The 16,252-nt window shown below is 33.7% G+C and overlaps 1 protein-coding gene across 5 annotated transcripts in view; it reads left to right on the top strand.

Moving 5' to 3' along the window:
- The first annotated feature begins 1,255 nt into the window (after positions 1–1,255).
- Positions 1,256–16,252, top strand: part of LOC104169245 (sodium channel protein type 2 subunit alpha-like) — a 47,120-nt gene continuing 32,123 nt past the window's right edge. The window contains exons 1-13 of one of the 5 annotated variants that reach the window (XM_009710118.1): positions 1,256–1,528; positions 3,801–3,919; positions 4,301–4,390; positions 5,258–5,386; positions 6,017–6,108; positions 6,943–7,179; positions 8,336–8,399; positions 9,682–9,823; positions 10,654–10,860; positions 11,714–12,004; positions 12,656–12,873; positions 14,630–14,760; positions 15,572–15,810. In XM_009710118.1, coding sequence (XP_009708420.1) covers positions 1,256–1,528; positions 3,801–3,919; positions 4,301–4,390; positions 5,258–5,386; positions 6,017–6,108; positions 6,943–7,179; positions 8,336–8,399; positions 9,682–9,823; positions 10,654–10,860; positions 11,714–12,004; positions 12,656–12,873; positions 14,630–14,760; positions 15,572–15,810 — 2,232 coding nt within the window. Of the gene's footprint in view, positions 1,529–3,800; positions 3,920–4,300; positions 4,391–5,257; positions 5,387–5,826; positions 5,919–6,016; positions 6,109–6,942; positions 7,180–8,335; positions 8,400–9,681; positions 9,824–10,653; positions 10,861–11,713; positions 12,005–12,655; positions 13,004–14,627; positions 14,761–15,571; positions 15,811–16,252 lie in introns of all 5 variants that reach the window. The other 4 variants (XM_009710114.1, XM_009710119.1, XM_009710115.1 and 1 more) reach the window with 4 other exon arrangements.

Genomic DNA, 16,252 nt, shown 5'->3' with positions numbered 1-16,252 from the left:
CATGACAGTAATTGGTAAGTGAGCTGCCTGTCTTTATCTCAATGCGTGTGCTTTTTCACTTCGTTCCCCCTCAACTCACTTCTTTTTGAGGAGGGTGAGTGAGAGAGCAGCTGGTGGGGAGTCTAGCAGCTGGCCAAGGTCAACCCACCACAATGTTCTGTTGACAAAGGCTACAACACTTACCAGTGTCAGCAAGCGGGACTGGATTCCATTTTGTCTCTGTTCATAAAATTGGTTTATTCTGAAGATACTGCACCCATGGGTGTTAACTGTGCTCTCAATGTAGAAAATAGAAACCTAGAAAGAAGTGATCTATTATTCTTTGTTGTAATGTAATCAATTTATTATTTTTAGGTCTTTTGAAAATATGTCTGGCCTCAGAGAGAGTACTGAAACTTTGGGGAGATTATGCCATAGTTTTTGTATAAATCTAAAACCCCACTTCCATCGTAACTTCCTTAATTATGGAGCATAGCACCACCAAAGTTACAATCAAAAATCAGGAAGATGCAAGCCAGGAAAACCAAAAAGGGAAAGACTAAACTTCAGCCTAAATGCTTTCTGCTTGTGCATACAGCTTTAAATATAGAATGCATTTATGTAGTACCTACATATCGAATAGTATAATATAAACATTACTTTAGCAAGCAGAGTATAAGCCACCAGATGGAGTAGTGTTGCCATCAGAAATCAAAAGAGTAATAGAAAGGGCATATTTTTTCTTTCTACTTTTGTAATATAATTTGCAAGTTTTTTTAACGTACTGTGCCAACTTCATATATAAATCCATATGTTGAAGTTGTAACCATTGACTGCAGTGCATAGTTGTGTTAACACATTTCTTACTTTTTCACAATAAGGTGTGTTTTAACTTAATGTTTAGGCTAGGGAAGGCGAGAATGTTTTTCCTTTTTTTCTTGTTGTGAGGTTTGTATTAACCTGAGTTGACAACCTGTATGCAGATTTGATCTTTTTTTTTCCCTTTCATTTTTTTCTTTACCTCATAGCTTGTATCGGTTCACCATGTTGTTACTGGTAGCTAATTTTCTATTAAGTATATGACAGTTAATTAAAATACTTCTTGCTACAGTGCTTTAGAATTAGAAAAGAGGCAAATGATAACTATTCCAAAAGCTTTTATTTGGGATTTTTGTTGCTGTTGCCCTCTATTTTCTGTTTCTTTTTTTTTCTCATGTTCTCCTAGGATCTTCTTGCACAAGAGCCTAAAAGCATTTAAAGTTTGCAGAATGAAAAGATGGCACAGGCAATGCTGGTACCGCCAGGATCTGACAGCTTCTTCTATTTCACCAAAGAATCTCTTGCAGCTATTGAAAAACGTATTGCTGATGAAGCATCTCATTGTGACAAAGACGAGCATAAAGATGATGGTGGTCATGAAGAAAATCACCCAAAGCCAAGGAATGACTTGGAGGCAGGAAAGACACTGCCATTTATTTATGGTGATATTCCACCAGGAATGGTGTCTGAGCCCCTGGAGGACCTGGATCCATATTACATCAATAAAAAAGTAAGTGTTTTTTATTAAGAGTGTAATTAGAACAGTCCTGTTGAACTATAAAGTGATAAATGCTCTGGTGTGGAGGTAGTCAGAAGCCCTGGTTGAAAGTATTATGCAGTATGTGATATCATGTTCATTATTTTGAATACACTATAAATATGACTGTAACTCTTCTGCTTAAGTTGCTTTTTTAAAAAAAGAGCTTTTCTTTTGATGTCTAAGATTTCCTTATGATGATATTTTGAGTTAGTGGATTTTGCATTGGATGTCCTTTTAATCTCTTCAAATCTGATTGAATGCTGAAGCATTTGAAAATTTCCTCTCCGTCTGGCTACTCTGTTCCTAGGATTTCTAGGAAACATAGATAATACCTGAGATCTAGTTCAGTAGGGTAGTGTTTGGACGAAGTGCTCATTCAGCCATCTGCCAAAACGATCGACTGTCAAACATTCCTTGAAATTGCATAGAAATATTTGTTTTACAAAAAGTTAAATGTTAAACTCTATTTGACTAGGGAAGGACATAAGTAAAAAAAAAAAAAATAAAAAAATAATTATTATCACATACTACCAGCTTCATGTGATGTGATTTCTGTGGATTGGTAACAGCTTGTGTCACTTACAGATGTGAGTTCATTATGCTAGTTTGCTTCAGGACCACTGCAACTGTTCTTGAGTCTTATGGCGAGGATTTGATTTTTCTGGCCAGTTACATTTTACCTGATGATTTTAATCATCAGGATGTTTTTAATACCAATTCCCCAGCAAGTAATCACTCCCCACACTGCCCCATGAGGAACATGAAGATGGTACACCGGTAGGACAATTTGAGGTCATATGCCCTCAATAGTAGTATATTACAGAGCAAGGAAGTTCTTGAAAGTCTCTGCATCATTCCTCTTAGAATCATTTACATCTGCATGGATGCAAAGTTTTCCCAGAAATTTTATATAAATGCTGTGGTTTTGTCTAATGTGAAAGAGGATTTGTGGCTCAGTATCAGTTCAGCAAAACAGTATAAAAATAACATTCGTGTGAGTAGCCCCACATTCACTTCTTGGGACTGAGTGTAAAGACTAAAACTGTGTACTTTGTGCTTTAATATTTGGTCTATGTTATAGGCCCAATATAGACCAGAAGACAAAGTCTAAATTTATATATATTTACTGTATTGTGGCTTGGTTTCTTTTATAGATATAATGATAACAAAAGGCAAAAGGAGCAAGGGTGATGACTTTGGCAAGTACAGACAAAGAAAAGATATTTTTATGTAGGCATGAGAAGTGGAATGATCAGAATGAAAGCAAAATTGAATTTGCATTAGAAAGGCAGTACAAAATAAGCAGCAAGTGGCTATTTTATTGTATAAATCAGTAAAATGCTTGTTGAATTAAAAACATGAACAGGCTCTTGAAATGAAGTACTGAGTAATCAACAGATTAGTATCTTGCATGTAAGTAAGTAACCAAAGAGCTATATTATCTTTCTAAGAAACAACTAAATTAAAGCAGTGTTTTTTCTAGTATAGGATGTTGAAGACTAATAATCAGATGTAGGGTTTTTAGTTATTTTAGTTTTTGTTGCTTCAACTTCATGAACACTACTGTCAAATGATCTATTTCTTTTACAATAGAATATCATTGGAAAACAGACTCAATGTTAAAACCTGCTTATTTCCAGATACTAGCCTTCTGGAAGAATAATAGTAAGATGTAGATTGAATTAAGATTTCATTAGATGACATTTTCATTGTGTCTCCTAGTCAAAATCAAAAATGGTTGCATAAATGGTACTAGTGATGACTGCACAGGCAATAAAGGCAGTAAAGCCTTCAAAAGCCAAGGATGTCTCACCTCAGAAGCAGTTTTAAAGTGCTGAAATGGTTAAATAGTTACTCATAAGTGTGCAAAAATGGTTGGTTAGGTGCTTTGTTTTGCATTGCCAGCTTTGATCTGAAGTGCAAATAATACAGCTGGATTAATTTTAAATGTTAAAAATTACAAATTTTTAATTATATATTTAATGTAATTATATGATCCTGGAAAATGTTGAAATGCAGGTTTTTGTTAAAGAGCACAGAGACAAAGAATGTGTGGTGTTCAGTTTTCATTGCTCATGTGAAAATTTATAATCTGATATTTGCTTGTATAATTCTACTGAAAATAAATTTGACTATTTACATCTGTGTAAGTGCAGCCTCTATTTATGGCAAGGTTGCTAACGTGTATCCTTAATATCTTTAATTTCCTATTTCGTATCCCCCCTCCCTTTTTTTTTTAAAGACATTTATAGTATTGAATAAAGGGAAGACAATCTTCAGGTTCAGTGCCACACCTGCCTTGTACCTTTTATCTCCTTTCAATATTATTAGAAGAATAGCTATTAAGATTTTGGTTCATTCATATCCTTTTCAAGTGGTTTGTTAAAAATTACTACTGCCCTTTTTAAATATTTAATAACACTGGTTTTTTTGTTGAGTGTTTAAATATGTTCCTGCCCTTAATTCTTTCTTTCAAAATGAATCGAAGCTAAGATTTGTCACCTTAACCCTCTAATTAAATTCAGAGGAAGAGATGCACAGCATTTATACCTAGATTACAGGGAGAGTAGTATAGCCATCATTATTGTGAAACATCTTTGCATTATTTATGACATTGCTAGTGATGGTAAACTGATTTGTATCATATATGTTGTCAGTAATCTATATCCTGGTTAATTCCTCATCTTTTGTGTGATGCAAATTCAGCATTAAATAAGCATATGTTCCTTAACTACAGTCAACATTGTTCAGCATGCTCATTATGCTCACTATTTTGACAAACTGTGTATTTATGACGTGGAGTAACCTTCCTGACTGGACAAAGAATGTAGAGTAAGTATACTTAAATTAGCTAATAATTTTTTAAGTGATTTAAAAATGGAAAGCTAAAGTAAGAGCTAGACTCTGTAGTTTTACTTACCCTTGTGAGTAATACCAGTATTCCCCTTTTTCTAGCCTGGAGTTTTGTCCTAAATGCAACTCAAACCAGCATAGACCTGCAAGCTCTAGGAACAAAAGAAGTTATGATATTGTTAACCTTTTTCTCTGATCAAAACTCTGATTAATAGTCTTGTTCAGAATGTTTGTACAAGTAATGTTTTTATGCATTCTCCCTATTAAGCTGTTCCTTTAGCATTTTTATTAAAAAAAAAAAAAAGGGAAGAAAATAGCCACCGGAAACTACTGCTTTTCAGTGTGGAAGATGCTTTCTATAGCCCCTATGAAGCACTTTCATTTTGTGTAACAAAATCTAAAAGTGGGACACATCCCCTCTTTAAAGAAAATACCTCTACTGAGGGTTATTGTTTGACATTATCAAGTTTACTTTGTCAGCCATCAAGTAACTTTAGTAAATGCTAGGTTTTGTATACCCATGTATTATATTTCTGACATGGCAACCATGCTGAAATTTTTAATTGAGCAAAAATATTTTCTTCATGTTACTCGTGATTATTATTAGTATTTGTGCTGAAATTTCAAAATCTTATCTGCCAGAAACTGCAAAAATATGTTTCAGATAAAATAAATAAATCCAATTATCTTGCAGAAGAATGGTGGGAAACAGGGATAGTTTATAAGTTTGTAACTGCTTTTGCAGTATATGTGATAGTCACTGGTTTTGAGTGATTGTTCTTTATGCCTGAGATGATGTATCACTGAATGACAATCTTTAACTTTTGAATGGATGTTTTCTCATAGGTACACTTTCACAGGAATTTATACTTTTGAATTTCTGGTAAAAATCCTTGCAAGAGGCTTCTGTATAAATGATTTTACTTGCCTTCGTGATCCCTGGAACTGGCTTGATTTTGTTGTCATTTCCTTTGCGTAAGTATATAATTTTTTTAAAAGTAAAATATCAGTTAGAAATTCTTGAATTTGTGATAATTTATTTGGGTTATCTTAGCTCATTTAAAATGAATTGTAGTTGAATTGTGTTTGAACTATTTCTGTTTTAATATTTTACACTAATGTAGCACACAGCAGAATTAGTGGACTATCCCACAGTACAAAAGAGAAGTTACCACTGAACAATCAAATAGTGTTTAAACAATAAAATCAGAGAAATCTGTTTCATTTTTAATTTTCATTCAGTGGAAATACTTAAGGCTGTGTTTCTTAGGTAAAACTTAATTGAAACAGGAAAATATGAATGCAAGTGTTTCATTTAAAGTTGCCGCTTCCAAAAAAAATAGTCTGGATTACAGCTCCAGGTAAGTAGTATACACTCTACCTTAATTCTGAATAACTGTGATTTAATCCTACAGGTATATAACAGAATTTGTAAACCTAGGCAATGTTTCAGCTCTTCGAACTTTCAGAGTATTGAGAGCTTTGAAAACTATTTCTGTAATCCCAGGTAAGAAGTAACTGTGTAATATCGTAGGCGCTCTACATCACCTCTGTTTAATTTGTGTGTGCTGTCATTGTGTTTGTGTGTGGAATCCCTCACTACAGATATGTGACAGAGTTTGTGGACCTGGGCAATGTCTCAGCGTTGAGAACATTCAGAGTTCTCCGAGCTTTGAAAACAATATCGGTCATTCCAGGTGAGAGCGAGGTTAAACACTGAGGCTGAACTCATATTTTTGACAGAAGCATCCAAGTTTTAGGCTTAACTTCAATTTGCTTCCCTTTTCTAATTCTCGAAAACAGTCAACCTCAGAGTTTAATACATTCTTGCATGAGAAATTGAATTACGTAGCCTGTGTATATTTCCATTTCATTATGTAAAATGTTCTTTCCCACATTAGGGATCAAAATTAATTATTTTTTATTTTTCTCTTACTAATGTGAATGTTACTATTTATCAAAGACATCTGGGATTGAAATCTGTGTTGTAAAAGTTGAATCCCTGACAAAGACAAAGGACTAAGAAAATAAAGAGTAGCATGGGAATTGCATGATGTATTTATTACCGTAAGATGCCTATCTTCACCAAACCCACCTCCAGTTGAATAGGATGCAATAGAGTGCAATCATTATAATTTCTACTACAATGCAATTGTGTTCTAGTTTTGTTTGCTGTTATACAACCAATATATTGTGTATTGGAATAGAACACTGGCAAAGGTTTGGAGCAAGAGGCATCAAGAAGAAAATAAAATGAACGATTTTCTTTACACGTAGTTTACATATATAGAGAGCATGGATAAAAAGTTACTACTTCATTTGAAGAGTGTACCATTTATTCCCATTCATATTTTCAAAGTAATTTGTCAGGAATGGTGAGACTTACTGGTACCTTTTTCCTTTGGAAAATATTTTAAGACTATTTTTGTGAAGCTGTGCATGATATTTAATAGTGTGTTGGAGTACTTCACATTGCATTTTAGCTTAGGTAAATATTTAATATTATATTAAAAATCTGCCTCTGTTTGCAGGCTTGAAGACTATTGTTGGAGCCTTAATTCAGTCTGTGAAGAAGCTCTCAGATGTAATGATTTTGACTGTGTTTTGCCTGAGTGTATTTGCACTAATAGGACTGCAGCTGTTCATGGGCAATTTGAAGAATAAATGCTTGTTATGGCCATCAGAAAATTCAACTGCTTTTGAAAAATACCTAGCTCCGTACTTTAATGGTACAGTGTTTGATTGGACAGCATACATTGAGAATGAAAGTAAGAAATACTGTTGTCACTTTCTAAAATTTTTGTATATAAACACACACACAAGTTTACTGTCTCATACTGTAGGCTAAAGATAAAAATCAGTTAAATAGGATGACAGAGAGTGGGGATTTGTATGTATTGCATCCCAAACTCATGCTGACATGATTGTTCTTTTCATTAACTGCTTTTAGAAACATATTTAGAGGGTTAGGTTGGTTTTAGGATCACACAATCATGCAAGTTGGACAGGATCTCCACAATCATCCAGACTAACTGCGACTCAGCTGCAGGTCCAGTTTGAGCAGACTGCTCAATGCCATGTCCAGTCAAGTTTGTAATATCTCCAAGGACTGAGGTATCACAGCCTCTCTGGGTAGCCTGTTCCAGTGTTTGATCAATCTCACGGTAACTCAAGGTGCACTTCTTGGAAGAGTCAGGCTCCATCTTCATTACAGTCTTTCATGTTATACTGGTAGGTAGCATGAAGATCCACACCGCCCCACCTCTGCCTCAGCCTTCTCAAGGCTGAACAAAACCAATTCTCTTAGCCTCTCCTTGTATCTTTAGCTTATAAATAAGGCAGAGAAGAACTAGATAATTAAAAGAAAAATTCTGTGAAGTTGTTTATAGTACAGAAGCTTCTTATAACATTGTCATGGGAACATCCATCTTCCTTTTAAATGCTACCTTCATATTTTCAGTCACAGGATGTCCTAGTTAATGCTGCTCTGACTTCAAAACTGTTAGCCAGCCATTGTAAATACTTCCATTTTAATTATCTGATCACCATCTACTTACTGAATAAGAGAAGGAGTTTTAAGCTTTGTGCTTTCTTTCTGTCATTTATTGAATATCAGATCTTGTAAGGATATTCAGTGTTTGCTATGACTCAAGAAGAGAATGTGCCGTTTATGTTGTTCTAATCACTGTTCTAGGCTTTTTTTTCTACATTGTGTTTTTATTTTATTCTTTAATTTTGCAACTTTACTTACCACTATGGAAGTGCCAATATTTGAACCCATTATTGGGAAAACATGAATGGTAGCTTATGAACATTCAAACCTTAATAACTTGAACATAGGTTCATCCTCATTTAAAAAAAAAAAAAAAAAACAAATCAACCTCCTTCCCTTTATGATCATATCGCTTCCTATTTTTTCTTTAGGTCATTTCTATCTCATAGAAGGACAAAAGGATTATCTGCTTTGTGGCAATAGCTCAGATGCAGGGTAAGGTACACTGAAAATTACATCCTACCTGTCTAAACAAAATGTAAAAAATATCACTCTAAACTTAAAAAGCTGATTGAGCTACCTAACTTCACAATCAATAGTATGTGGTCGTAGTTCATAGTAAGTAAACACTTGAATGAGTAAAAATGTTAAATGAGAAAATACTTCGCTGTAAATTTCTTTTAAAAAGTCTTGTGTAACTAGAAAATTCCATTTCAGCGGGTAAATCTTGCATCAATGACTTAAGAACATACTTCTTTATCTTGAGTTTCATGCCATTTCTCATCTCTAAAACAGGCATGGGGCACTGGGGCTTATGACAGACTTTTGGGAAGACGTCTTCAGGATTCTGCTATCTGTGAACTGCACATATGGCACTGTCTTGCTCTCTCTTTGTGACAATTCTTTGTAACAAAATCATATAATTCTATATTCTAATGATATATCCGTCCATCCCTTGGTTTTGGTTGGTTATGTCTTTAAAACAGATATACTTAAATTTTTTTTATAACATTTTGTGTACATGTAACTGTCAGATAATTTTGTGTGTGTGTGTACGCATCAAATATACACACACGTATATGGAAAGAAGTCTTTATAGTGGTTTTCTATAGAGGTTTTCGAGGCAAGAACCTCTTCTATCCTTCAAGAATGGAATCTGAAACAGCGTGCCTACGATTGATATCAAGATTGGATCACCTACTATCAAAACTAATATGTACAGTTTCAGGAGATAAAAGTATCACTATGATAGTTATTTGCTGTTGAGGAATTGGTAGAATTTGTTATTTTGACTTGACTAATTCACAAACCTGAAGAAACGAAGAAATCTGGTATGCCAACCCTGCTGACAGACAAAATTCAGCATAAAATATGTATACTGACTTGCTTTTTTTTTGCATGGAAGTATTCACCTTATGGAATCTCTGTGTGAAGTAAATATGTCGTATCCATTGAAGAGGTATCTGCAGAGGTAATACCAAAGTGTTGAGAATAAGTTTTATTTTGTGTATAATGGTGAAAGAAGGTAGGAAGAAAGATTTTCATTTACTTGTTTGCTTTTTTTCTGGCTTTTTTTAAACAACACTCTTTTAATTTCCTCACTAATTTGTAAAATTATGTAAGCCACAAATAGCAGCCCCCTTCACAGATTAGATCCAATGAACCTCCATTAGAAGCTCAAGGTACAATAATTTTAAAACAATTTTAGTGTTATATGATTTTTTATATGCATTACTTTACTTTTTTTTCTTTTTCTTTTTTTTTTTTTTCCTCCTAGTAAATGTCCAGAAGAGTTTATCTGTGTGAAAGCTGGTAGAAACCCCAACTATGGATATACTAGCTTTGACACATTCAGTTGGGCTTTCTTGTCACTGTTTCGACTGATGACACAGGACTACTGGGAAAATCTTTATCAACTAGTGAGTAAAAATTGTGGTTATTGTCTTACTGGCCCCAAATCAAGCATGGAAAGGCCATTCATATTTATATTACATACCATAGCTATTGTTAGCAATTGAAAATGAACAGTATTTTGAAAGGAAGTAAATTCGGTTGTGGAATTAAGCAGACATGGGCACTTACTACAGAATCTCACATGATTTCTGAAGAGGCACATGAGGTTTTTTTTATCATTTAATTTTTACAGTGTATATTTCATTTTGTGCATCATGATAAGATCTTATTTTCAAGAACTTCAATATTGAATTTAAATTGTAAAAATACTCTGACAGCAAAATCTGAATCTTTATTTCTGTACTTTGAATCTTATTTTTTATAACTAAGAATGTATGTCTTGATATAAATTACTTTTCTTGCCATAGCTTTTCATTATATGGTGTGTGAAAATGTTAATTATAATAAATATTTTATTTATTTAATCAATTGTGCCATCTTTAATTATTTTGGTTATTTCAAAGGGAAGCGTGTTCATACGTGGTAAGCATACTAAGCAGCCAACTTGTGATGTGTGATTTACATTACTTAGTCTGATCCCACATCCTTTTCAAGATTATTAGGCATTAAAAGAGATTGGTCTCAAAGCAGCATGATCCTTAAACATGTTTTTCACATACATGAATGCTCCCTTTATTTTGATTACTTTGTAATTCGGAAAGCTTGTATGATCTTATTACAGAAGTAAGAACAGCTCAGTAACAGTTTTGCACTTTTCAAATTCAGTAAATGCTTATGAACTGCAGAACTAATGCATGTCTTCACCAGGTGGATCGTTTCTCTTCTTCTCCTATAGACGCTACGAGCTGTTGGCAAAACATACATGGTATTTTTTGTTCTGGTCATTTTTCTGGGTTCCTTCTATTTGATTAACTTGATTTTGGCTGTGGTTGCCATGGCCTATGAAGAACAAAATCAAGCAACTATGGTTGAAGCAGAACAGAAGGAGGCAGACTTGCAGCAGATGCTTGAACAGCTAAGGAAGCAGCAAGAAGAAGCTCAGGTATTTTCTAACAAGAGTTTGAGTTTTAGTATATTCCTTTGCATGCTATTTGTTCAAAACAAAACCAATTATTAAATTAACATATTAAAAAAAGCTATTCTTTTATACACCTAATAAGTACTTTAGACTGCTTTCTCTATGACTTTTTATTGCTTTTTAAATATATAATGTCTAAAGGGCTAATTAATTTCTGAACTGAGAACAAAAAGTACTCCTCAAATCAGAATAATAGCTTTAAAATAAATTCTTATCTACGGGTAGTATCTAGTAACCTGTCATGATGATTTTCCAATTTCTTAGCTTAGAAAGAATTGCAATACTTGTGAAATACTTGTGAAATCTTGATTAGAATTTAAAATATTTTTATCCTTGAATTTCTGACTAATTTTTGCTGCTTGTGTAACCACTAGTGAATCAAAGACTGGAAGTAGTACCTCAAAGTTTTTTCCTAAGAGCAGCTTAAGGAAGCTGTTACTTACAATAACAGTTAAAATTAGTTTACTAAAATAATCAAGACTGAAGATGACTCTGTTTAGCTCTTTTGTTTGCAATTGCATTCATTCTAATTTATAAATTTTCAAGTATTTCTAATGAACTTTGTGGCTGTACAGAATGTGGACCAACTCCATGATATGGATGCAAAGTAGAACTCCATTCAAATAGCAACTTTCCTGACTGCCCTTTTATTTTAACTCATATCACAGAATTCCATTTGAAGTTTTGCACAAATCCATCTAGGCTTTTGTCCCACATCTAGAAGTAATTTGATATAAATCTTAGGAAGAAGAACTATAGCTTTCTTTAAAAAATGGTGTGATTTGTGAAGCATCACATTAAATAATTGCTGTGGCAGGCAATAGCAGCAGCTGCAGCAGAGATGACTGAGTACAGCGTTGAAAGTGGGACTGGTGGACCCTCAGATAGTTCTTCAGAAGCGTCCAAGCTTAGCTCAAAAAGTGCCAAAGAAAGGAGAAATAGAAGGAAGAAAAGAAGGCAGAGAGAGCTCTCTGGAGAAGAGGATGGCACGAAGGATGAAAAGCTTCCAAAATCTGAATCAGATGGCAGTATCAGAAGGAAAGGTTTCCGTTTTTCTTTCGATGGGAACAGACTTGCTTATGGGAGGCCATTCACATCACCCCACCAGGTACTGTGAATAGTGCAGTTGTCATTTTTGGGGTTTGTGAGATAACTGTAATATCCAACAAACTTCACTGCAACTTTGCAAAGTAATACAACCAAGGAAAAATAATGTTGCATTGTTTTAAATACTGACCTACTGTTGGTATTATTTTCTAGCATGTACCTAAACAAGTGTTTTGATCTCTCTTGTTTTATTGTTTAGGATCTGGTGGGTCTTCACACCCGCAGCAGCATTGCATTTTCCTAGTTAATTAGAAATAGAAATCCCTTTTTTAATTCAGAAAAGGAAAATTTAAGTATAATATATCAGTGTAGAAGGCTAAGAGTATTGATCTCTTTTAACATAATGCATGATCTATGTGGATCGTTAGAATTTCAAGTCTTGATTTTTCTCTTTAATACAGAGATGGAAACTACTATGGCCTTATGCGTGTTCAGTTTTTTCTCTTCAATAATTGTTTTAGGTGTACTGTAAATTTACCCATTCAGGTGACTTTCATCTCCAGTGCACATATCTGAAATCTACCTAAGGCATTGTATTAAAAAGAACACTGACAGATTCCTGGGAATATAAATTATTATTTTTTTAATACATAGACTTGCATTTTGTATATTTAAAATCTTCAGCCAATTATTTTGTTTGTTTCCCTTGCAGTCTTTACTGAGTGTTCGTGGCTCCCTGTTTTCTCCCAGACGTAGTAGCAGAACAAGTCTTTTCAGTTTTAGAGAATATGGAAGGGAGATAGGATCTGAAAATGACTTTGCTGATGATGAGCACAGCACGTTTGAGGATAACGGGAGCAGAAGAGGTTCTCTCTTTGTGCCGCGCAGACATGGTGAACGACGCAGTAGTAACATTAGCCAGGCCAGTAGGTCATCAAGAAGGCTGGCAGTGTTTCCAGTGAACGGGAAGATGCACAGCACTGTGGATTGCAATGGGGTGGTTTCCCTCGTTGGTGGACCATCTGTTCCTACATCACCTGTTGGGCAGCTTCTGCCAGAGGTGATAATAGATAAACCGACAACTGATGACAATGTAAGAAAGTTTTAAATTACTCCAGGTTTCATGACCTTTCTTTATTGCACCAGAAGATATTTTAATGGAATGAAAAGCTTTGAAAATGTTTGAGAAGTTGTGAATGCTTTTGCATATCTTACTGTAATGAAATGGGTTTATGGTGATTCACAGAAAAGTGAGAGGCTGAAGCATGAAAATGAAAGATGACAAAGTAGCACATTTTTATATACCTGCAGAGCAAGGATATGCATGCACCTCCATAGTGAATCAAATTGGTAATATTGCATTGCTAAGTCTGTTTTAGAACCCAAAATAGAGTACTCAGCCTTCTAAACACTCTGCGTATTATGTTGTTTTGGGTTTTTTCTCTTTTTATGGTTTTAGCCTCCCTTTTTACATGTATTTCCTAATTATCTATCAGTAATCTGTTGGTTCTAGTTTTTCTCCCATCCATATATTCGGTATTATGCAAGCATAGCATAGCCTTTAAGATTATGTTGATGTTTTAGAAGGTCTGAAACCCTTTTTCTCCTGGGTCTCAGAGATGATCTGAGTTTCTCACTGCTTAGGATCAGAGTATAATTTTAAAAAAAAAATAAAAAAACAAAAATTACATGCAAATTTATCCATTTTTCCCTCTGGTCGGTTTTCCCTTTTCCCTCAGTCTGCTTTACAAATGGAGCTGAGGGATGCATGGCATGTTTTTTTCCTAGAAACCTTCTTTTATTGAAACAAAAAATTTGACACGGGTCACAGCATCTGAAAGTACATCAGCCAGATTCCTTACAGTTATAATCTTCTTGCAGTTTATTACACTTTCATTTTCATGCATTTATCTAATTTACTGAAAAAAAATCTACCCATGCTCATACATTCAAAACTTCTTTATAATTGAGGTGTGTTCAATGATGTAACGCAGCTTTCAACTTTTTCAATAGAATACTTTAAAAAAAAATAATTCATTTTTTGGGTCAATTAAGTCAGACTTATTTTGTTTCTTCAGTTGAAATTCATAAAATAAATCGGAGATGATAGCTATTCTATGTAAAAGATACCCTTTAAATTAGTTTTGAATGGGTATAAAGATCAAGACTGATCTATAAAAATTAATTTTAGAGAATAATTGTTATTGCAGAAGACTTCCTAGCATCAACCACTTATAAGTATCTTGTGATTGAACTAGTTTAGAAGTGAAATACTGGCAGAGAAAGCATGGAACTGGGAATTTTTTCCAATTCCAGTGCTGCAACACTTGGTTTGTTTCCTTGGCTATGACCTCCTCCAGAAGTTCTTTGTGTCTAATGTGGAGTTAATTGTAGTTAACTATAATGCAATGGTAATCTGGGAACTAAATATGAAAATCTTCTTTTAGTATTTTATAAGTATTATCAGTATTCAGAAGTATAATATGAAAATAACCATTTAAAAGAAAACCCTAGGATTATGTTATATGTATAATGGAAAAAAAATCTGATATAGCAGCACTTAAGTATAAAGCTTTATATATTATGAATTCACTGAAACTGAAGCTTCTTTCTGATACCTGTTTTGCAGTATTTCTAAAGTTGAATTTAATTTACACCACTTTTTTTTTTTTTTTCTTTTATAGAGCACGACTACAGAAATAGAAATAAAAAGGAGGCGTACAAGTTCATATCAAATACCAGTGGAGTTGCTGGAGGATCCCAATTTAAGGCAAAGAGCCATGAGTATAGCTGGCATTATCACAAATACAATGGAAGGTGTGTTATAACTGCAGATGGATGAACTTTCTTGACATAGTCTTAGACTTGCTTGAAGGTATAATATCACAGTACAAATACAGAAGACAAAAAATATGTAGCAATTGCAAATACATAAACTGGATAATAGAACAAAAGTGTATGTATGTAGTGAAACATGAAATTAAAGAATCTGATAGGCAGGCTAAACTAAGAAACATTCTAATTAAATTGGGTAATGTGTATGTGTTTTATACTAGTTATTCATGTTTAGCAATACAGTTATTGGAAGAAAAGCCTTGTGATAACTTTTCCACTAACTATAATGTAAAAATACTACAGAAAATTAAAGCCCAGGCCTTAGTTAATAAGGAGAAGGAAATTTGTAGTAGGGTTATTTGGAAGAGTGAAATTATTACTAGTTAAATTCTTGAAAAACTTGAATAGTTTTCAAAAAGCTGTTCATGGTGAAATTAATCTTATTTTTCTCATAAATAAATAATTAGACTTTTGAGAGGACTGTGAAGTTGGAAATTTTACTGAGAAAACTATCCCTAGATAAATAGTTGATTTTTTTAAAATAAGATTGTATGATATTAAAAGTAGTCAACTTTTTTGATTATTAGTTCAAAGCTCTTGAGGTTTTTCTTTTAGTCTTCTAAAACCTTTTCAGTTAACGACTGTAAGTTAAGTTCCTGGAAATCTAAGGATGTTCCTCCAAACATCCTTAATGATTCCAGGGATAAAGATTAAAGACTGAAAAAGCAGATAAACAAAAATTTATCTTCACTTTCTCCAAAACTTGTTCACTATACATTTCCTTTTTTCCCAGAACTTGAAGAATCCAGACAAAAATGTCCACCTTGCTGGTATAAGTTTGCTCACACTTTCTTAATTTGGAATTGTTGGGAGCCCTGGTTAAAAGTAAAGAACGTAGTTGAATTGATTGTAATGGATCCGCTTGTTGATCTGGCTGTCACTGTTTGCATAATTTTGAACACACTGTTTATGGCCATGGAACATTATCCAATGACTGACTATTTCAATAATATACTTAAAATAGGAAATCAGGTAAGTCCGTCAAACTATATAATTTGATACAGTTGGAACCTGATTTCTCCTTGAAATAGAATTACTTTTATTATTTTTATTATCATCCCATAAAATAAATGTTAATGGTTTAATTGTACTGAAAATAGTCTAAAAATCCCATTTGAGATATGTTGTATATACGAGTTTGATTTCTATATTAAAATTTCTGCAAATATTTTCAACAACCGGAGTTTGAATTACACAAAACCAAAAGAAATCTGGCTTGGTTTTGTTTAGTATTACAAAACCAATAGGAGCCAAATTAGATCCTTTCTACTTTGAGTACCATTGATAACACAAGAAGAGCTGGATGTTATTTTGGATTATTATTTTGCACTGGTTTTTTGTGTTATTTTTGTATTTCCATGAAGAATTGGTCCATAACAGTTTGATTGGTCCATAACAATTTGGAAGGCAAAGA

Source organism: Cariama cristata, unplaced genomic scaffold (genome assembly GCF_000690535.1).
Source record: "Cariama cristata isolate BGI_N322 unplaced genomic scaffold, ASM69053v1 scaffold14481, whole genome shotgun sequence".
Taxonomy (NCBI): domain Eukaryota; kingdom Metazoa; phylum Chordata; class Aves; order Cariamiformes; family Cariamidae; genus Cariama; species Cariama cristata.
The sequence above is the reverse complement of the archived record's forward strand: the minus strand, read 5'-3'. Positions and strand labels throughout refer to the sequence as shown.